Source organism: Mastigoproctus giganteus, chromosome 10 (genome assembly GCF_048544385.1).
Source record: "Mastigoproctus giganteus isolate SK-2022 chromosome 10, ASM4854438v1, whole genome shotgun sequence".
Taxonomy (NCBI): Eukaryota; Metazoa; Arthropoda; class Arachnida; order Uropygi; family Thelyphonidae; genus Mastigoproctus; species Mastigoproctus giganteus.
In genome coordinates this window covers 40,568,879-40,595,435 of record NC_143584.1, presented here as the reverse complement: position 1 = coordinate 40,595,435, position 26,557 = coordinate 40,568,879, and the positions used below count along the sequence as shown (strand labels likewise).

Genomic DNA, 26,557 nt, shown 5'->3' with positions numbered 1-26,557 from the left:
TGATTTTATTGGCTCACTAGCTACTAAGGCTATAATGCGCCAAGATCAGGTAATATATAAAAATTTAACATCTCAGTGACCTAATTAATTAGGCCACCATGTCCAGATCTAATAATAAATAATTAAAAAGATAAATCAATAAAAGATATAACAATAACATATAAATTTTAAATACTATTAAAAACGTTTATTGCTTTCAAAAAGCTAAAAATAGCGGACACATTGTCATTGTCGGATAAAATCTGACTGAGTGTATACGGCTCAGTCAGATGATTAAAAGTGATGATTAAAAGTGGATATTGCTAAAATCTGGACATTCAACTAAAATGTGTCTAATAGATAAAATTGTGACACAGGACTCACACATAGGAGGGTCATCAGCCCCCAGCAAAAACGAATGAGTTAAATGACAATGTCCTATGTGGGTCCGGGCAAGAACCTCCTTACGATTCCTTACGATTCCTGCGCAGACTAGACTGCCACGGTTCAATAACAGGCTTTATACGATATAATTTATTCGCAGTCTGTCTATTCCACGAATCCTGCCATTGGGAATATATCTGTTGATTTATTATTTGCCTGTAGTCTGTATAGGGGACTGACAGGCAGCGGTTGTTATTGGGAATTGCTGATTTGGCTGCGGCGTCAGCCAAATCATTTCCCCTAATCCCAATGTGGCTGGGAATCCAGCAGAAGCGGATATCATATTCACGTCCGAGGAGGAAGTGAATCTTCTGCTGAATACTAGACAGAACTGGATGAGGATTATATCTCACAGATATTAAAGCCTGTAACACGCTGAGAGAATCAGAATATAAAATGAACCGTTGGTATTGGCATTCACTAATGTGATCCAAGGCTAACTCTATAGCATGCAGCTCTGCAGTAAATATACTGCATTCAGAGGGAATCTGCTCCGATGTAGTGCTGTCTGTAAAGACAGCAGCAGATCCCACATATGATTTCGACTTCGAACCGTCTGTGTAAACTGGCGCGAAGTCAGAATGTTCAGCTCGGTGTGCTGAATAAAGCTGCAGGTAGACAGACGATGGAGTGTCCGACTTTCCCCAATTTCTAAGGGACAAGTCACATGTTAGGACATGAGCATGCCAGGGTGGAAGGGGTTGCTTTGGTGTTTGGGCAACCTTGTCTACCTTAATATTAAGTTCTTTGAGTAGCTCTTGGAGACGAATACCAAAAGGACGATTGGCAGTCTTACGGGTGTTGTATACAAATTTTCCCATCGTGGCTCAAAAACGAATGGCCACGTAGGATGGTCTGGCAGGGATTTCAGTTTTAAGGCGTACTTTAGAGACAACTGCTTACGTCGAAGTGATAACGGTGGTTCATTTGCTTCAACGTATAAGCTCTGGACGGGAGATGTTCGAAATGCTCCAATAGCGATACGGAGAGCCTGATGATGGACAGGATCCAGCCATCGAAGTACACTGTCTCTGGCCGAATTGTATACCAGGGACCCGTAATCTATTCTGGATCGTACAAGTGCACGATAGATGCGTAGTAGGGTGCATCGATCCGCACCCCAAGATGTTGAGGAAAGAGAGCGCAGAATATTCAGCCCTCTTGTGCACTTTGTGCGGAGTTGACGGATGTGATCCAGAAAGGTCAGCTTTTTATCGAATACGAGTCCCAAGAATTTTGTGTCCACTGCTACTGGAATTGCATTTTGTCCGAGCTTTAATTCAGGTTCAGGATGAAGATTACGCTTACGACAAAAGTGTACGCAAACAGTCTTCTCCGGCGAGAACCTGAAGCCATTAGCAAGTACCCAGGAGTTGAGGCGATCAATAGCTTTCTGCAGTTGTCTTTCAATAACCCTCATGTTGCATGACTGACAAAATATGCTGAAGTCATCAACATAGAGGGCACTGTTTACAGTTGGAGGAAGTTGTTCTGTGATAGAATTTACTTTGATAGCAAAAAGCGTGACACTTAATACTGATCCCTGTGGTACTCCCTCCTCTTGAGTGAAGGAACGAGAGAGAGTGAGGATCCCACACGAACTTGGAAAGATCGATTGGCTAGAAAGTTTTTAATAAAAATGGGGAGTTGCCCCCTAAGGCCAAGGCTATGCAGATCTTTTAAGATGCCAAATCTCTAAATTGTGTCATACGCTTTTTCCATGTCAAAGAACACTGACACTAAGTGTTCGCGTTTTAGGAAAGCATCCCGGATGGATGCTTCCAATCTAATAAGATGGTCCAAAGTGGACCGGTTCCTTCGGAAGCCGCACTGGATGTTGGAGAGAAGGTCATTTGTTTCGAGATACCATGTTAAACGAGAATTAACCATTCTCTCCAGGATTTTGCACAGACAGCTAGTCAGAGCAATAGGACGATAATTGGTGGTGACTTTTGGATCCTTTCCTGGCTTAGGGAAGGCAAGAACGATTGCCTTTCGCCAGGAGTCCGGAAACTGCCCTTCAGTAAAGATTCTGTTATACAGAAGGAGCAGACAATCCATAGATTTGGGTGATAGATGTTTAATCATTTCATAATGGATGCCATCTGGTCCAACGGCACTTGCTTTGGAAAGAGCGAGGGCTCTTTCCAGTTCTTGAATAGTGAAATCCCCGTTGTAGGGATAAATGCTCTTAGATTTAAAGTTAAGTGCCTGTTTTTCGATTTTATATTTCAGGACCAGGAACTCTGGGGAGTACGAGGATGTTGCGGAGATGTTAGAGAATGTTTCCCCAAGAGCATTGGCTATTGCAGTTGAATCTGCAATAGCGCATCCATTATAATCTAGGATTGAAGAAGGGTGGGATGTATATTTTCCCTTCATTTTCCGGATTTTATCCCAGACTACCTTAGAGTTGGTAGACTGGTTAATAGATGATGTAAAACGGATCCACGATTCCTTTTGACTCTGACGGCGGATATATCGTGCTTTGGCTCGTGCACGTTTAAAGGCTATAAGGTTGGTCGTGGTAGGATATCGGTGGAATATCCCCCATGCTTTGTTTTGAGCCTTTTTTGCTGCTGTGCATTGTGAATTCCACCAAGGTTTAGGAAATGGTGGAAACCGGGCAGATGTTTTTGGAACAGCATTCGCAGCTGCTTGGACAATATTTTCTGTGATGTACTTAACTGCATCATTGATAGACTCTTGACTGACTGTGCTAAGATCAAAATTTGCCTGATGTTGGAAGGCAGTCCAGTCAGCCTGATCAATCTTCCACCGTGGTAACCTAAAAGGAAGACATGGTCTCCCACTGTGTAACAAGGTTATCACGGGGAAGTGATCGCTTCCGTATGGATTCTCCTCCACCTCCCAAGTGAGTGAAGGGAGTAGAGAAGGGGAGCAGATAGAGAGATCAATGGCAGAAAAAGTACGGGTAGGCATGTGGAAGAAGGTGTTTGTTCCAGTATTTAGAAGGGAAAGGTCATTGTCATTGAGCATACGCTCTATGACTCGTCCCCTTCCGTTGATGTTAGCACTACCCCACAGGGTGTTATGTCCATTCATATCCTCGAGAAGTAAGAAAGGGGGAGACAACTGCATTAGAAGATCATCAAGGTCTTCCCGGGAGATGTCAGTCCCAGGTGGCAAATAGATAGAGCAGACGGTTAATAAAAATCCCACCGTAAGGCAAATTGCAACAGCCTCTATGCTAGTTGTAATTAGTAAGGGCTGCACTGGGGTCTGGTTACCCACAAGGATAGCCACTCCCCCATGTACAGAGCCATCCGCAATTCTATCCTTACGAAAAATTGTGGTGTTATACATCGTGGGATCGTTATTTGCCTTTAGATATGTCTCCTGCAAGCAAAAGCAAACTGGCTCGTGCTTTTGCAGGAGGGCCTTGATGTCATCTATATTTCGCCGGAATCCACGACAATTCCATTGTAGGAATTTAGCCATTACACCTAATTCTGTTTTTGCACGAACTTTTTTTACACGCATTTGGTTTAACACGAATTCAAAATAAATATTTCATTCTCTTTTTACGCGAGTCATTTTGATTTAACACGATTTCTATGAATTTTTTTTTGCCTAAATTCTAAGAAATTTTTTTTTTATTTGTGGCATATTAGTATCATTTCTATATTACACGCATCAATAGATTGGATAACAGCTAGTGTTTGCGTTTTGAAACGCGTGCTTTTGCTTACCAATGTTTACGTCTAGGTATCTATGAATCATCAACGTTTTTATTAATTTTGTGCACATCTACGGTATTCGTGCATTGTATCTTCAGCAGACATGTAGTAGTAAGCTCTATTTCAAAGTGAAAGAATCTTTAGTGAAATTTGTGCACATATAAATTTATTAATTTTGCCGATAGTCAATAAATTGTAAGTTTACAAAATTTTCATACCTTTTTTACCCCCAGGGGCTCACATCTGGTGAGTATGGGCTTGGCACACCCAGGGTCCTGAGCTGGATATCATCATTCTTCTCTTTCTTGGTGATTCCTTTCTACTCTCTCTCTCTCTCTCTCTCTCTCTCTCTCTCTCTCTCTCTCTCTCAGGGTAACTCGGGAATTTTTTTTTTTTTTTTTTTTTGGCTGGTGCAGCATAAGCCTCAGGCTTCCTTGCACCCTATGGCTAATAATAATAATAATAATAATAATAATAATAATAATATAATGTCGAATAATTCGCCTATTACCAAAATGAAAAGGAAAGCGATTTCTTTGGAACTTAAAATTCAAATTTTAGATCGTCTTGCAACTGGACAAGGGGCTACGTCTGTAGGAAGGCATTTTGGTGTACATGAAGCTACCGTAAGAACTATTAAGAAAAATGAAGCTGCAATTAGGAAGTCGGTATGTTCTGGAACAAAAGTAAGTGTTAATTCATCATCATATACAAGAGATATTGTCAAGGAAAAAATGGAAAAGGCCCTGGTAATGTGGATAGAAGATCAGTCACAAAAAAGAGTACCAGTAGATGGAAATGCCATCAAGCAAACAGCACTAAGAATTTACAGACAGATTAAAGAAAAGGAGCCAAGCACTTCATCTCAGTTAAACAGAAAGTATGAATTTTCTGCGAGTACAGGTTGGATGACAGGGTTTCTTAAAAGGAATGCTCTTCATAATATAAAAATTAAAGGTGAAACTGCATCTGCAGATGAATCGGCTGCTAAAGTATTCCCGCAGGAACTTGCAAAAATTATTGAAGATGGAGGATACACTCCTGATCAAGTGTGGAATGCAGATGAAACTGGTTTCTTCTGGAAACGAATGCCAAACAGAACGTATGTAGCCAAATCGCAGAAAACTGCTGGTGGTTTTAAGGTAGCTAAGGATCGTGTGACCTTATTATTTTCCTCCAACGCTTCAGGAGATCGTATGTTGAAACCACTGCTGGTAAATCGAGCCCTAAACCCACGTTCAATGAAAGGTGTAGATATCAATAAATTGCCTGTTCACTGGATGGCAAACAAGAAGGCCTGGGTGACCACTACTATTTTTACAGAATGGTTCAACAAATGTTTCGTCCCAGAAGTCAGACGTTATTTGAATTTGAAAGGTCTCGAATTTAAAGTTCTTCTGATTCTTGACAATGCACCCGGCCATCCTGTCTTGGAACACCCAAATGTACAAATTTTATTTCTGCCACCTAATACTACATCTTTGATACAACCGCTAGACCAAGGTATAATTGCGACAATTAAAACATACTACGTAAAACGAACATTCCAACACGTTTTGGACAAACTGAATGATGAAACACTAACAGTCATTGATGTGTGGAAGAAATTCTCAATTATGGATTGTATCAATCAAGTTGGATTAGCGTTAACTGAATTAAAACCAGCAACTTTAAATGCGTGTTGGAAAGCGGTTTGGCCACAATGTGTAAAAAGCAAAGATCCCATCATCCCTAATACGACCGAATTTCCCAACATCATTACAATGGCACACAAAATTGGTGGAGAAGGATTCGATGATCTATCGTTTGAAGATATTGATGAATTGTTAACCGACAAAGCCCTAAGCGAAGATGAAATATTAGAGGTTGTCCTTGGGACTCCTTATCCCACAGAACGTAGTGATAATGAAGAAAATGATCCTGTTCTAAATGCAGATTTAATAAAAGAAGGTCTGGAACTGGCTAGAAAATTAGGTAATCATTTTGTCAAACATGACCCTAATGAGGAACGCGCTGGGAAGTTTCAACGCGAACTGAAGTTGTTGACAGCCTCTTACAGAGAATTATATAACGGACTAACCAAAACACGAACACAACGATTAATAACTGAATTCGTTCGTAAAACCGGTGAAACATCAGCACCAGAGGAGATTCGTGCTGATTTTGCTGAAGAGATCACAGAAAGAATTTCATTAATAGAGGAAGAAGACGATGTCCACAACATTTCTAGTGATGGCAGTGATACAGTCGTACGCAAACGTATGCGCCGTTTATTATCAGAAAGTGGAAAATGAATAAAATCTTGTTATATGTAAAACAGATTTTTTTTGTTCATGAAGAATTTTTTTTCATTTCATATGCATACAAATTTATTTTCGTACATTTTAATTACATATTATTACATGTGTATTTTGTTGAAATAAAATAATAAGCTTAAAACGAATATTTTATGTGTTTTTTTTTTAATTATTTTTACTGATTTTTTTAGATCCGGAACCAATCTTCTTTTCTTCCATAAATACAATGTCTTTTTTTACACGAATTTTTTTTACACGTATTTTTCAGGAACGTATCTATCGTGTAAAAACAGAATTAGGTGTATTTTGGCTTGGTGGGTCCATCAGGCGGCTTTCGAGGTGCTGAGGGCTTACTTTTATCAGTCTTGGGTCTATCTTTTTTGGGGAAGAATGGACGCTGTCCTGTATCCATTTCTTCCTCCACAAAGAGTTCCAAGACTGAATCTTCGGGTACCTCCTTCTGCTCGACATCCATCTTTTCTTGGGTACTAGGGGGGGACTTCCCCTTTTTTATTCTTATCTTTCATAATTATCTTTGTTGCTTGTGGAGCATTAGGAGGTACCGATATAGGAGTGGCAGCTGATTGGTCCTTCTGTGCAGGTTTTTGTGAACTTAAGAGATAACGCACGATGGGAGTGAAAGACTCCTTTGGAGGAATGGTCATGTCCGTCTGAGTTCCGACGGAACATCTCCCTGCTACCTTCTGGGCGTAGGTAGGTTTGTTGATATTCAGGGGTTTGACTGATTTCCTTGCCTCCTGGTATGATATATTTAGCTCTGCCTTCAGCCGTTGAATTTCTTTTTCTTCTTTCCACCTCTGGCATGCTCGTGAATAGGCCGGGTGTTCGCCTTCACAGTTAATACAGGTGGGTTTTACGGCTGAACATGCTGTTGTTTCGTGGTCCTTTGCACCGCATCGAGCGCATGCAAGGACTCCACGGCAGGCCATTTGAGAATGTCCACACTTCTGGCATTTAAAACACCGTAAAGGGTTCGGAACGTATGGACGCACTGAACAGTTGATGTATCCAGCTTTAATCTCATCAGGAGGTTTAGGAGAGTTAAAAGTCAGGATAACACTCCTGGTTTTAACAATTTTTCCATCCCTTCGCACAGTAATTCTCTTGACGGCAATGACTCCCTGTGGTTTTAATTCGGAGCAGATTTCCTCCTCGATTATGTCGAGAAGGTCCCACTCCGAAATGACACCTCTCGATGAATTGAGTGTTCTGTGTGGTGTCACTGTTATAGGAATTCCTCCGACTGATGTTGTTCGGAGTAGATGTTCAGATTGCCGGTCATTTTTAGTTTCAATTAAAAGGTCTCCAGAACGAAGCCTCTTAATTGATTTGGGTGAACCTGATAACCCGTCTAACCCTTTTTGTATAAAAAAGGGCGACATTTTACCAATTGGTGTCTCATTGGTAGAATGCATAATTAAGACCCTTGGGACTGGCCCTGATGGTACTTCAGTTCTCTGCCTTTTTTTAGCAATAATGCTATCTGGATCTTTGTCTATGTTTTCAGATAGGGACCGGGTTGGGGCCCCTGAAGAAGTAAGTTTATCAGGATTCATATAGTTTTTTAAATTATTCAGTGCCCGGGCTCCCCACCCACCACGGAGCCCAAAGGGACGTCCACTACCCGGCATGCAATAAATGCGCTCGGGAGTGGGACGCCAGGGCTACCCAGACACTATACCCGCACCGCCGCCAGCCTGAATCCTGTCCCTCGGACCATGAGGGTAGGGGCGTGGCATTGACACGGTTGACCCTTGCAGGTGAGCCTACTAGCCGATTGATCCTAGCCGGGCCTTCCGGGACCACCCGTCTTGTCGAAGCAGGGGCCAAAGTGGTGTATTGAAGCTGGGTCCCTCAACCACCAGGATCCCCCTTTCCGAATTTCCACGGGTCGCAGCGCACGGCAAACACGCCGGATTCCATTGATGTAAGCCTGGAACCTGGGCTGTGGGCGTTGGATCCCAGTGATGCTAGTCTGGAGGTCCAGCAGCGTCACTGGGAGGTCCCCTCGCCACGTACAGGTGCCCACGTCGAGGGGGATGTTGAAAGGCATTCCAGTCAGCCTGATTAATCTTCCATCATGGTAACCTAAAAGAATGACATCTCCCATTAATCAGACTGGTTATCACAGGGAAGTGATCACTTCCATAGAGGTTCTCCTCCACCTCCCAAGTTGGTGAAGGAAGGAGAGAAGGGAAGCATACAGAAAGATCAGAGAATGTACAGGAAGGTATATGGAAAAAGGTGTTAGTTCCTACAATTAGAAGGGAGAGGTTGCTCTATTCCTTCCATCAATGTTGGCACTACCCCCCACAGGGTAGTATGTCCATTGAAATCGCTGAAGAGTGAGTCATGGGTAGGCAGCTGCATAATGAGATCATCAAGGTCTGTCCTAGACAGACCTTGAAGATCTCATTTGCTGCCCAGGTAGCAAATAAAACAACCAGACTGTTAAAATAAACCCTACTATAAGGCAAATTGCTACTGCTTCTATGCTGGATGAAAGAGGCACAAGGCTGAAATGGGTTCTGGCTGCCCACAAAGATTGTGACTCCTCCACGGGTAGGTCCATCTCCAAAATCTCCAATTCTGTCCTTATGTACAATAGTAGCATTATGAAAGGAAGGGGTTTTCATCTGCCTCCAAATATGTCTCCTGCATGCAAAAGCAAAGTGGCTTATGCTTCTTCAGCAGGGCTTTGACGTCATCAGTGTCACACAAATCCATGACAATTCCACTGTAGGAATTTAGCCATTATTTTGGCTTAGTGCATCCATCATTCTTCTTCCAAAGTGCTCAGGGCTTACTCTTCTCAGTCTTTATTTATCTCTTTTTTTGGGGGGGGGGAGTATGGATGCTGTCCTATGTCCATTCCTTCGTCCGGAAAGAGTTCCATGACTGTATTGTCTGGTAGTACATCCTTCAACCTCAACATCCATTTTATCTTGAGAACTAGAGGGTTTCTGGTTAATGGTTAGAGAATTAGTAAAGTTAGTTGTAAATACACATATATAAAAAGACAGGTATCTTTCCTTCATTTTGTAGATTATTTCTTTACTTAGATGCGCAAAAATTAAATAATTTTTGAAGTTAATTAACTTGGATACTCTCTATAAATGGCTAATTTATAAGAGGTGTTTGTAAATCACTTTGGATTTTCTATCATCACTCACTTGGCACTCAGGGCCATCCACAGTGAGTTTGACCTCACTGGCAGGAAAGTTTGTTTGTTTGTTATTTGGTTTTTTTAAGAGCATTAACAACTAAGGCTATATTGCTCCGGGGATACGCGGTGGTCATTCCCTGACCTTTCCGCATCCTCCGTATTTGGTGGTCATGGGCTCAAACCCCAGTCTAATCAAGAAGCGTGTGCTACGCACTGCTGCTCCTGCCCACCTGGCTACAGAGGCACCCTGGAAGGAAAGATCAGAGTCTATAGATCATAGATCATAGTCTATACAACACAAGACCATTCAGATAAGAAGAGTGTCCTTAATGAATCGCATCATGGGGTCATTCTTTCCTGACAAATCCAGTTAATTACTATGACAAAGTTATAAAATTATTTTTATTATTATTATTAGCCATACAGTGCAAGGAAGCCTGAGGCTCATGCTGCACCAGCCAAAAAAAATTTGAGTACCCTGAGTAAGACAGAGAGAGAGAGAGAGAGAGAGAGAGAGAGAGAGAGAGAGAGAGAAGAATGATGATATCCAGCTCAGGACCCTGGGTGAGCCAAGCCCATACTCACCAGATGGAGGCAAGAAACAACTCATTATTTATGATAACAATAACATTATTTATCTTGACTTCGGCAAAGCTTCTGATAATGTTCCCCAAGAAGAAAGTAAGTATACTTCATAGATTATGGGAAGCTAAACATGGAAGTAGTGCTTAAAATGGCAGATTGGCTGTTGTTTTAAAAAAAAAATAGTTTTCGTTTTCGCAACATTTTACGTGTTGACCAGTGTGATATCACTCATTTTACGTGTTGACCAGTGTTATCAAAGTTTGCAGCTGAAAATTTAAAGGTAGGAAGGGTGGTTAATGACCAGAACCAGGCGATTTTGCTTCAACCTGTTGAAAAATTGTCTAAAAAAAAAAAGGTAACTACAATTTAATGCTTCTAAACAGTTTTGCACCTGGGAAAACAGAAATCCAAGAGTTAGCATTAGCATTAGTAGAGGCATATGATGCAAGAAAGCAAGCTTATGCAGCATCAGCCAAAAAAAAAAAAAAACACTTCCATTTCACCCCTCCATTCGTTCGAAATACCTGTCCAGCTGAGCCTTAAATTTATTTAGGCTATCAACTTCCACAACAAGGGATGGAAGTCTGTTCCACCAACCAACTACCCGCTGGCTAAAGGCAAATTTCCGCACATCTATCCTACATCTGTCTTTCCTCAATTTGAATTTATTCCCTCTCAGGTGATTATTCTGAGCAAGAGGCAGTATCCCATCAGCATTGAGCATGCTCAAACCATTCAAGGGTTTGTACACCTCTATCAGATCCCCTCGCTGGTGCCTAGTCTCCAGACACTGTAATTTGCAAAACTTAAGCCTTTCTTCATAAGAGCAACCCTTTGTTCCATTCACTAATCTTGTTGCCCTTCTCTGTACTCGTTCCAGCAGCTCTACATCCTTCTTGAAATGAGGCCTCCAGATTACGGAATTGATTACGGAATGATAAGATGCACACTTGATATAGATGTAAGAAAAGAAATGAAAAAAACTGACTGATGTAAATAATATGAAGGCCTTTGAGATAACAGAAGAGGAGAAAGAGCGGTATGTACTGGAACTAGGAACAAGTCTGAGCTTCTGCAGACCTTTCAGGACCAAGACATCAATGAGGAATACAACTTTCTGAAAGTGATAAAGCCCAAGAAACCAACAGGCAAAAATAAATCAAAAGAAAAAATTAGTCAAGAAACACTTATGATGAAATGAAGACGACAAATGACGAGCAAGATAAACACTGACAAGGACAAAATTAAGTATACTGAGTTATGCAAAGCCATCAGAAAGAGACTCAGAGAGGACATAAGAAGATTTAACACAAGAAAGTAGAACAAGCATTAAGAAAAAACAAAGGACTTAAATTAGCAGTCATGAGTAGTAATACAGAAAGACAAAGGATACTGACACATTAGGCGCCTCCGTAGCCAGCTGGCTACGCCTCCGTAGCCAGGTGGCTACAGACTGTGGTGGCTAGGTGCGTAGCACACGCTTCTTGATTAGACCGGGAGTTTGAGCCCATGACCACCAAATATGGAGGATGTGGAAAGGTCAGGGAATGACCACCACATATCCCTGGAGCAACATGGTCTTAGTTGCTAATGCTCCTAAAAACCAAATAACAAACAAACAAATGATACTGAATCTGATGAATAGTGGTGTACTCGTAAACAGCAGTAAATGCATAATTGAAATAGCAGAAGACTACTATAAAATATTATATAAGGAGCAAGGGAATAATGTCAGCAGTGAGAAAGATGGATCATAAATTACCAACACATAAGACATACTCAATGTCCTTTCTGATGAGATAGAATATGAGAATATGCACTGAAGAAAATGAAGAATCAAAGCCCCAGGTGAAGATGAAGTTACTGTATAGTTATTAAAATCAGGAGGAAGGGACATGACAACATAACACAGAAACTGGCAAGTCTCTTCACAAAATACATAAGGAAAGGCATGACAACTAAGGAGTGGAATAATGCAATCATAATTTTGCTGCATAAGAAAGGAGATAAATCAGAAATTGGAAATTATAGACTAATTAGCTTGTTGTCCCACAACTATTAGTTGTTCACAAGGGTCATTACTACTTGATGAGACTCAAGTAGTAATGATCGAAAGAGCAAGCTGGCTTTAGGACAAGGTTTTCAACTATGGATCACCTTCATGTAATATCACAGTTAATGGAGAAAACAAATGAATATAAAACACCGTTATGCCTGGCATTTGTGGATTATGAAAGGACATTTGACTCCATACAGCATAAGGCAATGTTTCGGGCACTGGAAAGACAGGGCATAGACATTATGATTTTGAAGAAAATATACGAGAATGCTACCTCCTTTATTAGACTAGACAAAGACAGTTGCAAATTGAAAATTGAGAAAGGAGTTCGGCAAGGAGACACAATATCTCTGAAGTTGTGTACCACTCCCCTTGAAGAAGCTTTCAGAGGATTGGACTGGTCACAGAAAGGTGTCAATGTGAATGGAGAGTACCTAAACCATTTATGATTTGCAGATGACAATGTGATCATAAGCCATGATCACGAAGAATTAGAGGAAAATCTTAATCAGTTATGCACAGTTATTAAGGATTTCGGACTAAAGACGAATATGATTAAAACAAAAGTAATGATGAACAAGTATGCCACAGAAAGGGATATAATTATTGAAGGAGCAAAAATTGAAAATCATTAGCTGTAATACTGATAAATGGCTGAATATCAACAGAAGAATAAATTTAGGATGGACAGAATTCAGAAAATATAGTCACATATTGATGAGTAATATCCCAATTTGTCTGAAATGTAAAATAATGAACCAATGTGTATTCCCCACAATGACTTATGGAAGTGAAACTTGGGCACTCACCAAAAAAATTGAAGAGAAGCTGAAAACTACACGATGAAGAATGGAACGAATTATATTAGGAATTAGACTATTGGATAAGAAGAGAAACCATGGATTAGGCAGCAAACTCAAGTAAAGGACCATTCTTATCAAAACTAAAGAACTAAAATGGTCTTGGGCAGGACATATAGCTCGAAGACTTGACAGATGGACTAAGAAATTAACAGAATAGTACCCAAGAAGAGCTATAAGAAAACCTGAAAGAAAATAACAGAAATGGACAGATGAAATTCAAGAGTTCAGGGGCAGTAAATGGATAGCCATTGCACAAAACAGAAGGAACTGGAAAGTTGCTAGAGAGACCTTCATCCTACATTGGATTGAAAATTGTTGATGATGATGATGATAATGGACTCGATCAACATTTAATTTGCTTAATCCTTTAAAGCTATAAACATTTCAATCAGGTCTCCTTGCAGGTGTCTAATTTTGCTTTCATGGTAAGGGTATCTTGATGTTCTTCTCCATACCTATTTAAAAAGTCCACATCCTAGTTAATGAGGCTTTCAGACCTGCATGACAATGCAAGTCTGTATTTAAGATGTGACTTAACCACTACCTTATACAAGAGGATAATAACTTCCTTGTGGCAGAATTCCTGTATATCATTAATATCTATGTGAGGTGTTGTACTAGCATGTCTGCACTGTTCAGAGAAAGTTAAATAATACTTTTATTTTTAGTGCAAGTTAAATGGATCTCTTAGATTACAAAAACTATTATTTGATCATTTTTTCTTAAATTTGATATTTATAGTCTTAAATTATAGGTGAAAAGCTCATACCTTTTTTAGTAGGAGTGTTAATCTCTCAACACTCAATCGCGAATGATTATAATATGAACCTGCCCCCTGTGCATAGTCATATATAAATTGTTAAAATAGCTATTAATTAAAATAATCATGCCTTCAACTCTCATATCACGTCAAGGGAATCGGAAAGAATTACGGAAAGATGGCAGCGACCAACCTCGAAAAAACCAACCAACATCACAAGCCATCATGAGAACTGAAAAGCAATTGTCGCAAAATTCTAAACACAACAAAACAAATAAATTAATTCACACATAAATTAAACTTCAAAACCGTTTTTTATATATTTATATATTTATTTTATCAATTAATCACTAAACATTTAAAAATTTAATATATGTTTCAAATATTAAGCAATGTTAATGAGAGGCATGTTACTGATGGTTATGACAATCGTTCAACCTGGCAAGCTGGATTTATCCGGGCAGTGATACAGTTGCTGCGGTACCCTTTGGAGGAGCACTGGAGCAATTGGGTGCCAAAGCCCTACACTACTCAAATCCAGCAGTGAATACTGAGCCTGACTGTGGACAGGTCAACATAAAAATGTCCTTTTGTATCTTACAATTTTCCATGTTTTTTGGCTTGATTTATTTCAGGCTGAAAATGCAATATGACATTGGTAGGAAATTAGCATCAGCATTATTTGATGCATATAGTGCAAGAAAGCAAACTTATACAGTATCAGACAAAAAAAAAAAAAAAAAAAACCTTCTTGTTTTGCCCATTCGGTCACTCCAAATATTTGTCTAGTTCAGCCTTAAATTTATTTAAGCTATCAACTTCCAGAACAACATATGGAAGTCTGTTCCAGCAATCAACTACCCGCTGGCTAAAGGCAAACTTCTGCACATCTATTCTACTGCAACTTTCAGCTGCTGGTCAGGTGCAACTTGTAGAACTTAAGCCTTTCTTCGTAAGCACACCCCCTTAGAGAAAGGTAACAAAAATATCTAAAACTCTTCCAGATGTTGTAGGACATCCTTCTTCCAAAGATGGCCAAAAAGTAGACCAAAAAAGATTACAAAATTTCATTTTAAATGTTGGGCCAGAAAATAACTTAATAACTTCTTCAATTTTCACAGAACAAGATTTGATGCATTGTTGAAGCTATCTGTAGAAAGTAATAGAAATAAAAATAGATGGAAAGTTACTCCATTAAAGACATTTCGGCACTGGACTTCTATCAACACTCTTTACCACAAAGGCTTATCACAAATGAAATTAGAACACAAAATGAAGAAGAATAATGTTTCTATGCTACTGTTGGTGCACTCACAATTCTTCTACCGCAAGTGTAGGAGGATCACCAATGATCGAAAGTTTATGTTTTTCTCTTTGCAACAGCAAGAGCCATCTATGATCTCCAAAATTAACCAATACAAATTATATTCAATGCTGCTGCACTGCGCTGAGTTATGCTAATGTAGGCTAAGAGTGCAAGAGCCATACATCAGCAAAACAAAATGGTGGAGCTCAATGTGATAAAATTTTTGTAGCACACCCTTGTTCCATGACTCATCAGCTGGAAATGTCTGATCTAAAAAACATTTGCTGCTGCAGTCTTGGCTTCACTATCATAAAGGGACTATCGTAAAGGGATTAAAGTTTTATTCGTAACCATCTACCAAAGTAATTAAATTGGCATCGTTTTAATTATATCTCATATTGTGAATACTTCGTGAGTTGCCATGATATTGCACTACCTCAAATAAATAACACTTCACCAATGGAGAAGACTATACTTATCCTCGGCAGATACCACCACCCATATGACACCATTTCAAGGCTGATTGGCCTCTCTTTGGTGGGTGGGTGGGTGGGAGGTACCCTGATGTTGCAATAGTTACAACCCAGTTATGGAGTATAACTCCACAATAGGGAGGTGCCTGATGGTGTAAAATAGTATAGACTAAAAAGCATTTAAGGGCAAGAGCCTCATGCTATGTGGTAATATGACTAACAGATAGGTTAGTGCAAATGCATCAGTTTTATTTGTATCTGTAGCTATGGATATCTATTATTGCATGAGTGTTGATGATGAGTGTTGAGATGAAGCAGTATTCACAACTAGGAGCCACGGTAATCCTATATTTTGATTTTTTAAGAGATTTATTCATGTGATACTCTGAAGAATTGGAATTTTGCTTGTATCTGCATAAGACTTTGACATAATATCAAAAAAAAAAAAACATTATATTATGCTATTTTTTGGCTATGTTGTTAAGTAGGATTACAGTATTCTTTGTAACTGTATTTTCAATTTTAAAAAAAGACTGTATTATTATATGCTATACCACAGCTTACATTTAATATATGCAGGGCAAATATACAAAGTTTTAGCACAAATAAAATATAGATAATGCCTGTTTTCTAGACTTTTAGTAAGACTTTATAACTTTCATACTTAAATTAACTTTAGACTAAGAAAATTAAACCATTTATTGTTTTATGCATATTTATAACGTTAAATAAAAAAACTAAACTGATATTGGCTAAGCAAGTTTGAATATTACTTATTACAACAGTATCATACCTGAATTATCACAGTTTACTTGACTGTAAAAAAAATAAATGCATAATAGAAAAGTACACTTGAAAAATCATTTACAACAAAATGTCTAGACCACATCAATGTACCTGTTTATATTCCATCAATTCAAGTTGCAACTGTTGTATTTCTTGACGAAGAGCTGAAATAGTCTGACTAGATTTATCTTGATTTATCATCACTTTATTCTTTATATTTTTGGCTCTGTTGGCATATTTCAAGGTATTCAATGTTTCCATAAAATCTCGGTCAGATGGTGAAACACAAGCAATCATTAGGGTCCGACTAAAGGAAGAAACATTATTGTTAATATTATCAGCATCACTTAAAATTAGTTATACAAAGTACATAAAATGTATATAAAATTGGCTAATTCAATTATTAAAAATACAATTCTGAAATAGCAAAAAGCTTTAATAAAATTAAAAATTATTAATTATAATCTTGTCATAGTCCTTACCATGGTCCTTGAGGTTGTCACAGACATTCTCTCGGATATACCAGACAAGCTGTACTTGCTACCTGGGAGTCTAAAATGCTGATGGAACTGATATTCGGGTGACACTCAAGTCAAGTGGACCCAATTTCGGCGAATTTGGGGATTAGACTGTTGGCATTCGAGGTGAGCGGACGTGCTTAGACAGGACTCCTCAGTTAAGTGGTTTACTTTTGGATAGTGCTTTTAAATATTTGATTTATTTAGATATTGTTGAATTATTTTGTTATAGGTTTTCCTGTAACTGTTTGATTTTAATAATATTAAAGATATAATTTTTTAAAGTTACTTTCATTGATATTCATTTAATTTTATAATGGTAGTTACGAGATCTGCCTTAAACACGTCACAGGGTATTGTGACTCACACGGAAATAGCCGATGGTGATTTACGGGTGATGATTTAATCCGTTGTGGAACCTGTGGAATGTTCTCCAAGGTCGACCTGGTGACTAATCCTACCTCACCTGGGGATTCTTTTCTTTGGGATCGATGTAATGTTCTGGGGGCAGAAATGTTTCACGGGAGCAGGTAGCTAATATCAGGGAAGAGAGCCTAAAAAACTTCAAGGGTTGTGTTAGGGTTGTTAAATATACAAGAAAAGTAAATCTTAATTTTTTATACAGTAACGTTAGAAGTGTCGTTGATAAAATGAGCGAATTCTAACTGCTGGTTAAAACAAGTAACGCGGACATAATAGGGCTTACAGAGACGTGGTGCCACCCGGAAATTGGGGATGATGAGTTCCAGTACGGCTTGTATAATGTATTTAGGAAGGATAGAGTAGATAGAAGGGGTGGTGGGGTAATGCTTCTTATCAGAAGCAGCCTGAGTGCGACGATAGCTTTTCCGGATTCAGACATTTCACATGCTAGTATAGAGTCTGTATGGTGTGAGATAGTTGGAAACAAAGGTATAATAAGAGTAGGAGTAATCTACAGACCAGGTGATTGTGACAATTATGACAAAAGCCTCTACATGCAAATGGAATGGGCAAGTAAGCATCAATGCCTTATTATGGGTGATTTCAATTTGCCTCTAATTGATTGGAGTAAATGGGAAGGAAACTCGACATGGGGAACAAAATTTTTAAATCAACTAGATGACTGTTATTTGTATCAACATGTCAGGGAAAATACTAGAGAAAAGAATATCCTAGACCTCATCATCACACATGAATCAGATGACATAACAGGGCTGACAGTAGAGGAACCAGTAGCAGGAAGTGATCACGGAGTTCTACGGTGGATGATGACGAAAGAGGTAGCAGAAGTAAAAGGCAAAGGAATGGGTTTTAATTTCAGAAAAGGAAATTATGATGCCTTAAGGTACTACATGGCCTCTATTAACTGGGTAGATATCACGCAGAGAATGAATACAACTGAACTGTGGTACACTTTTAAAACATTAATCAGAGATGCCTTGAATGCGTATATACCATTAAAAAAATACTCCACGAGAGAGTTCCAAGTTGGATGAATAGTGAAGTTGCCACATTACTTGAGCAGAAAAAGGTGGCATGGAAAGGTTACAGAGCAATAAAAAGCACTGAAGCCTATAACAGCTACAAGGTGATGTGTAATAGAGCCACAGAAAAGGTTCGACAGGCAAAGGCAGTTTATGAGAAATCACTAGCAAACAGAGCAAAGAGGGGGGGGGGGGATAAAGAATTCTTCACATATATAAATGCCAAGAAGAACAGGACAAAACCAGATCAGACCTTTACGTAAGGGAAAGGGGATAGTAATAAATACACCAGCTGCCGTTGCAGATGAACTCAACAGTTATTTTGCATCGATATTTACAAATGAAAAGCCTTTTGTGGCAATGGGAAATTGTGGGAGCGAAGTTAAAAAATATGTAATTAATGATATTGAAATTTCACAAGATTATTTAATGAAAAAACTTTCGAGCCTACAGACCAGTAAGGCTCCTGGAGTTGATGGAATATACCCTATAATCTTAAGAGAGGCGGCAAGCGAGTGCATTGAACCATTGAGGCTAATTATGCGAGCATCACTAGACTCTGGGGAGAGTCCCTTGGATTGGAAAAGTGCAAATGTATCTCCCATACATAAGGGTGGCTCTAAAAGTGAAGTTGGAAATTATCGACCTGTCAGTCTCACTTCAGTAGTAGGGAAAATCATGGAGGCAATGATCAAGGGTGGAATTCAGGATCATTTGGATCGAATTGAAATTCTCAAGGATACTCAGCATGGTTTTGTAAAGGGAAAATCATGTTTAACAAATCTGGTTCGCTATTTCGAAACGGTCACTCACGACCTGGATTTAGGGAATAATTTCGACATTGTTTATTTAGATTTCAGCAAAGCTTTTGGCTCAGTCCCACATGAGCGGTTGCTTTATATGCTGGAACAGGTTGAAATCACTGGGAAAATCCTTAGATGGATAGAAGGATGGCTTCAGGGCAGGAGGCAGAGGGTTGTGATAAATGTCTATTCCTCAGATTGGGTTGATGTAAGAAGTGGGGTTCCCCAAGGATCAGTATTAGGACCACTGTTGTTTTTAATTTTCATAAACGACATTGATGAAGGGATAGAGGGCGTGATGTCTAAATTTGCAGATGATGTTAAAATTGGTAGAGTAGTTAATGATCACTGTCAAGCTTCTGAGCTTCTTCAGAGCTTCTTCAGAGAGACCTAGATAGACTTCAGGAATGGTCAGAAAAATGGCAGCTGTGCTTTAATCCAACAAAGTGTAAGGTATTACACCTGAGAAACAGTAATCCCAAAAAAACTTATTCACTTGGTGGAGTTCACTAAACCCAGTACTGGAGGAAAGGGACTTGGGTGTTACGATACGTCAGACATGAAATTCTCTGAGCATTGTAAACAGGTTGCAAGGAAGGCCCATGGTGTCCTATCGATGATCTATCGAACTTTTGCAAGTAGAGATAGGGACGTGATAATCCCATTATATAAGGCTTATGTTAGACCACACTTAGAATACTGTGTTCAAGTATGGAGACCGCACCTAAAGAAAGACATCGAGCTTCTTGAAAGGGTGCAAAGAAGGGTAACTTGCCTGGTGAGATCGGCTAAAGGGCGTGCTTATGAAGAAAGACTTCGAATATGTGGGTTGCAGAGTTTGGAAACTAGACACCTTAGAGGAGATTTGATTGAGGTGTTTAAGGCTCTGAGAGGCATCAGTAAAATGAATGAGGACAAAATTTTCAAGATTATAAATGATGCTAGAACTAGGGCATATAAATTCAAGTTACGGGGGGAAATGTTTAGATTGGACTGCAGGAAGTTTTATTTTAGCCAGCGAGTTATAAATTACTGGAATAAGTTGCCTTCATGAGTGGTAGAGGCCGAAAATTCAAACCGTTTGGGGAAATTCAAAGGTCATCTGGATAGTACTTTTGGGTAAGGGAAGCGCATAGGATGATAGGTTTAATTTCCTTTTTTCTTTTTTTTATTATTAATTATTATATTTAGTTTTTTTTTGTTTTCCTTATCATTGTGGTTTTTTTTTTTTTTTTTTGGCTGGTGCAGCATAAGCCATAGGCTTTCTTGCACCATGCGGCCGTTACTAATACTAATACTAAGTCCGGACGGTCTGTGACAGCCAAATCCTCTGCTTGCACCTTCATAATGGTGGGACTATTAGTAATCCTGGGTATAACCTCAATGCAAAAGTACATGGTGGGTAACCACCCAGGTGTGAACCAACGTAAGCAGGGGTCGAGGTGTGACGCCCACACCACATGGAGGAATGCCGCCCCTCTATGTTACCAGGCAGTATTAGGTGGTAGATGATTCTCATCAACTGGTGAAATACCACCACTTTGCTTATTGAAGGCTTGAAGTGGTGGAACCTATGTTTAGTCTTTAGAGCTAAGTTCCGGTCAACCCTTTCCTATCTCTTCCATCATGCAGTATGATTGATGACTTTTGAGGTTATGATGAACGTTGTGGCGAGATCCAATATTCCTTACATTTTGAGGGTACAGCTCTAAAACGGTGTTCGCAGGCCGGCCACTAGTTAGTACACCGGACCGAACCTATTGGTAACTCTCCACGAGGCTTCCGGATCAGCTAGAGTATAATCTTGCTACCTCTACTCTGCCAGATAGTGACTGGAGGGAGTCCGAGTAGTGTGTATGCGGGGAGCATTGTCGAGGCCACGTTATGTCAAGGATCTGGGTATATTCTTACCACGTGTAAGCCATATCCAAAAATTTCATTACTTCATACAGCATGTCCCACCCACTTTTTCTTACTATTGAATACACCGTGAATTGTCAAACTAATAGAGCAAGCTTATCTGTGAAAAGACCTAAACCTCCCAAGCACTTCCTAATTCATTTCCCAAATATACGTGGTCTCAATTCTAATCTCAACGATATCCATTTCCACTTGCAGTCTGCCAAACCCCATGTACTTTTTCTGACAGAATCCCAGTTATTGGTTGATTCAACTACTGCTCATCACAGATGCCCAAATTATTCGCTGTATGATTCCTTTCGCCTCAAAGGTGGTACTTGTGCATATGTCCGTTCTGATATTCCCTGTCAGAGACTTGGCAATTTGGAATCTCCTCTCTTTGATCTTCTCTGGCTTAAAATCTCTCTACCTCATTGTGTCAAATTCATCTGTTGTCTCTACCGTTCCCCCAACTCCACTAATCATTGGAGCTTTTTGACTTCCTCTCTTTACAACTTGACTTCCTCCAGTTCAACTTTCCTAACAGTGAGGTAATTTTCCTTGGTGATTTTAATATTCACAACTCCAGCTGGCTTCCGTTTTCTAGTCACACCGACTCAGCTGTTTGAGATGCTCAGGCTTTTGCAATTACTAATGACATAGAACAGATTGTTCATTTATCTACAAGAATACCGGATAATCCTAATGATACAGCCAACACGCTTGATCTTTTTTTCTCACAACCAACCCTTCTAAGTACATGGTCGAAGTGAACGGTCCTTTAGGCACTTCAGATCACAACTTGGTGATTGTCTCTTCTCCAATGGAACCTTTATCTCATGGCTATTCCCAACCTCGTGTTGTTTGGCATTACATGAATGCAAAATGGGATGATCTGCGAGATTTCTTTTCTTCTTTTCCTTGGTCAGATTACTTTTCTTCTTTTCCTTGGTCAACATTTGCTCCGATCGTGTCAGTGAAATTATTCTTGCAGGAATGGAATCCTTTATCCCACACTCCACTTTAAAATCTCGTCCTTTATCTAAACCTTGGTTTTCCAATAAATGTGCTAAGGCTGTCCAAGAGAAGAATGTTGCATATCGTAATTGGCTTCTTGCTAATTCTTCAGTTTCATTTTCTGCCTACACTAAAGCTCACAACAATTGTAAAGCAGTTATTAATCAGTCCAAACTAGAGTTTGAACAGGCTAAGTGTAGAAAACTTGCTTCTTGCCCTAATGGTAGCCGAGCATTCTGGTCTCTTGCCAAAGCTATTGGCCGCAACTTTTGCCCATCTCTGCTCCCACCTCTGTCCAAACCAGATGGTTCTGTTGTCACTTCAGCCAAGGACAAAGCTGACCTGCTAGCATCCCATTTTTCTTCCAACTCATGTATTAATGATCTTGGTAAAACACCTCCCACCATTCCCAACACACTCCATTTAATGCCTCCTGTGGTCTCCCGTCAAAAGGATGTCAGAAGGATTTTGCCGAATCTTGATGTTAAGAAAGCTCCAGGTCCCAATGGTATTTCTCCACATGTTCTCAAAACTTGTGAGAACTCTCAAAACTCCTGAACTTACTCCTATTCTTTGCAGCCTTCTTTTCACTTTCTTATTCTAAAGGTGTTTTTCCTTCTGCTTGGAAATTTGCTCATATCCAGACAGTTCCTAAAAAGGGTGACAAATCCCTCCCATCTAATTATCGTCCCATTGCAATGACTTCTACTCTTTCTAAAGTAATGGAGAAATCAATTAACCACCAACTCTTAAACTACCTAGAAACCTTCCGTCTGATCAACGATCGCCAGTATGGATTCCCTCAGTGTCGACCCACTTGTGATATTCTGGCTTATGTTACCCATTTATGGACTAATTCAACAGAAAGGTTCGGTGAAACACAAGTAGTTGCTCTTGACATCTCAATGGCTTTTGATCTTGTTTGGCATAAAGGTCTTCTAAACAAGCTTCCATCTTATGGTTTGCAAACTGTTTTTAGTAATTGTTATACAGTTTTCTCTCTGATCGCTCACTGAGGGTGATGTTAGATGGCTCTCTGTCTTCTAACTTCTCCACTAATGCCGGTGTCCCCCCAAGGTTCAGTTCTTTCCCCCACTCTTTTCCTCTTGTATATTAATGACCTTCTTCCATTGACTGGAAATCCTATCCATAGTTTTGCCGATGATAGCATATTGAATTCTACTTTCCATTTTGAGAAACCTTGCCCTGCTCAATCAGCTTCAACTTCTTGAAAATCTGCTACCAATTCCTGAAACGATCTTCAGGTAATTCTCCAGTGGGGCAAAGACAACTTAGTTGATTTCAATCCTTCTTAAACTCAGTCTTGTCTTATATCTCGCAAAAAGGATTCTTCTGCTCCTATGCTTATCTTTAGTGACACTCCGATTTCTAGGCAAAATGATATATCTCTTTTGGGGATTACCCTGACTTCTAATCTCTCTTGGCACAAGCACATTACAAATACTGCTTCCTCTGCATCTAAAAATCTTGGTTTTCTCTTTCGCTCTCAGCATTACTTTTCTTCCAAACAGCTGTTCACTCTGTACACATCGCAAATCCGCCCTACCATGGAATATCGTTCCCACTCCTGGGGGCAGTTAGGTTAATTAATGACTCCTCTTTAACACAGTCTCTCTACTCTCTGTCTCACAGACATACTGTTTCTGCTGCATGCCTTTTCTACAGACGAATGGGCACTGTTCTTCTGAATTAGCTTCTATAATTCCCACTCTCTCTTTAAAAACAGTCCCAACACGTGTCGCCACCAGCCAACATCCATTTACTGTCCAACTTCAAACTCACAGAACCAACTTTTCATCTTCCTCGTTTATTCATTCAACTAACGTTTTCTGGAACAACCTTCCTTCATACGTATTTCCTGAAAATTACAGTTTACAGAAGTTCAAGTCCAATGTCAATAAATATCTTCTTTCGTTTTCTCGACCTCCAACCCAAGCATGGTACTAAGTACTATAGGTTCTAATACCTCTGGTTTTTGGGGTTTATATAAAAAAAATAAATAATAAATAAGAATCCCAAGATCAAAAAAAGCAAGTGGAGAGCCATATCTACATATTATGTTGTCTAACAATATAGTGGTCATTGTTTAAACCCTTTGATCAGGTGATGGAAATGCTTCAGTCCACTTAAGAACATATCTATTACTACAGTCAATTTTTAGAGTGAGGTAGAAGCCCAATAACATCTATCGCCAGATGTTGGAACATTTGGACTGGAGACAGAACTGCCTGTAAAGGGGCACCTTTCCTCTGGCTCAGATGAAATGAAGCCACAGGATTCTTTGTCCCTTTTTACACCTTCTCAGTAGAACCTTTCACTCATATGCTAAATTGTTTTCTCTTTTCCCAAATATATGGAGCTCTATTTTTGGCAGGATACATATGTAAAGAAATCCAGGAAATTTTTCATGACTGTTGGGGAAACAATAAAGTCTCTCTTGATCTACAACAATTCACCCCCTTTTCTCTCACTAATCTATTTTTTAGATCTACATACTGATGTCAACTGAGAATCTGATTACTGATGTCTTATTTAGTATTAGTACAAGGTGCAAGGTCCTGGGCTCTTGCTGCATAGGCCAAAAAAAACAAAAATAAATAAATAAATAATAATCAATAAACCATCCATTTCGCTCCCTCCTCATATAGGTATCTATCCAGCTGAACTTTGAATTTCTTCAAGCAGTCAGCCTCAAATGGAATGTAGCTCCATGGAGGCAACTTATTCCAATAATTAACAACTTGCTGGCTAAAAGAAAGCTTCTGCAATCCAATTTTAACCTCCCCTCCCTGTAATTTAAATTTAATGTGCCTAGTTCTGGACTAATTTATAACAGAGTAAATGTTCACCATCATTCATTTTACTTTCACCTCTCAGAGCCTTACAGAAGACCTGAATAAAATCTTCTCTAAGGTGTCTTGTTTCTAAGCTCTGCAGCTCACATATCCAGTCTCTTCTCAAATGGATGTCCTTTTGCCAATGCCTGACCCATTCATAAAACGTTTTTTTTTTTTGTTTTTTTTTTTAGTTGCAGTTTCCATACCAGTGCACAGTATTCCAAGTATGATCTTACTATTGCCTTATACAGTTGCATTATGACCTCCCTATCTCTACACGCAAGTTCCTATGTGCACTGCTCAGAGAAAACTTCATGTCCAACAGTATCATAACTGCCAAATTTTTCTTCCTCTACTCCACCAATTGTGCATTATTTTGGAGTTGCTATTCCCCAAATTTTCTATATTAAAGATAGCTGCCACTTCTGTGACCACCTCCATAAGTCAGCTTGAAACGGCTGTGCTTGGTGCTGATCATTAACTACTTTACTCTACTGATCTCGAATATCATCTTCAAATTTTACATCACTCCCTATAATGTCATTTAAGAAAATCAAAACGAGGGCAGTTCCAATACTGAAATCATAACCTCAGTAAAGGGACCATGGTAGTAGTCACAACCCAGTTTCCTGCCCTGCAGCCATCATGCAATCAAAATATTTGACCTGCAATTCCTCTAATGCCAGAGACTGAGTTTAATGCTTTGCTTAACAATGCCGTAATTATTTCCTACATCCAGCTCATGAGTGACTGTCAAAATAGCTAACCAAGTTGATTAAAAAAGGTTATCTTTTTATAAAACAATGCTCTATTTCTTTCAGAATTCAATTTCTATCTAAATTATCCTGTTGCACTCTTTGTCACTGACTCCCTAATTTTCCTTACCACTAAAGTCAGATCAATCAGTAGTTAACTACATCATTCTTTAGAGCTAACTTCGTGTATTGGTGGCTCTAATATTGCACTTCTCCTAATACTGCACTTCTCCAGTCCAAAGGAATAACTTCTGAATCTAGTGACGACCTCAAAATTATTCTCAATGGTTCAAACCACTCTCTTGCCATCTTCCTCAAAATTACTGGGTATATATCAACTCTAGGAGACTTAGGCTTGAAAGTTTTTCTAATAAATAATCTTCTGAAATTTCAATAACCCTAATTTCATACTTTCAGCTTCATTTGTACAGTTTCTTCTCATCATAAAGGGGCTTTCTTCTGTAAATATCAATGTAAAGTACCTGTTCAATCTGCTTTTGCTAGCCTAACCTTTTTTGTGGTATTCATCAGATCAATTTTAGGTGTCACAGGCATCATTAATTTTTATCACTCTGTAAATTTCCCATGATATCTTTTTCTGCTCTATCAAACTAGTTAGTTCATTATTCAACCATTTTGGAATCTTCCTTTGCTACATTTTCTTAATAGCATGCAGCTTCTCTGACTATACTTTAAACTTGCACCACAATTCTACGTAAATGGCTGTTGCTCTCTTCTCCTAGTTACTAATAACTTGCCTTTCAGTAAAAGAGCACAAGAGCAAAATAAAGAAATATTTTT

General features: G+C 39.2%; 1 protein-coding gene across 3 annotated transcripts in view; it reads right to left on the bottom strand.

The window, feature by feature from the left end:
• The window catches only part of LOC150078996 (kinesin-like protein KIF21A), a 755,520-nt gene that overhangs the window by 643,815 nt on the left and 85,148 nt on the right, over window positions 1–26,557 (bottom strand). For all 3 annotated transcript variants that reach the window (XM_090383539.1, XM_090383541.1, XM_090383540.1), the window contains one exon: window positions 16,552–16,747. In XM_090383539.1, coding sequence (XP_090239665.1) covers window positions 16,552–16,747 — 196 coding nt within the window. The remainder of the gene's footprint in view (window positions 1–16,551; window positions 16,748–26,557) is intronic.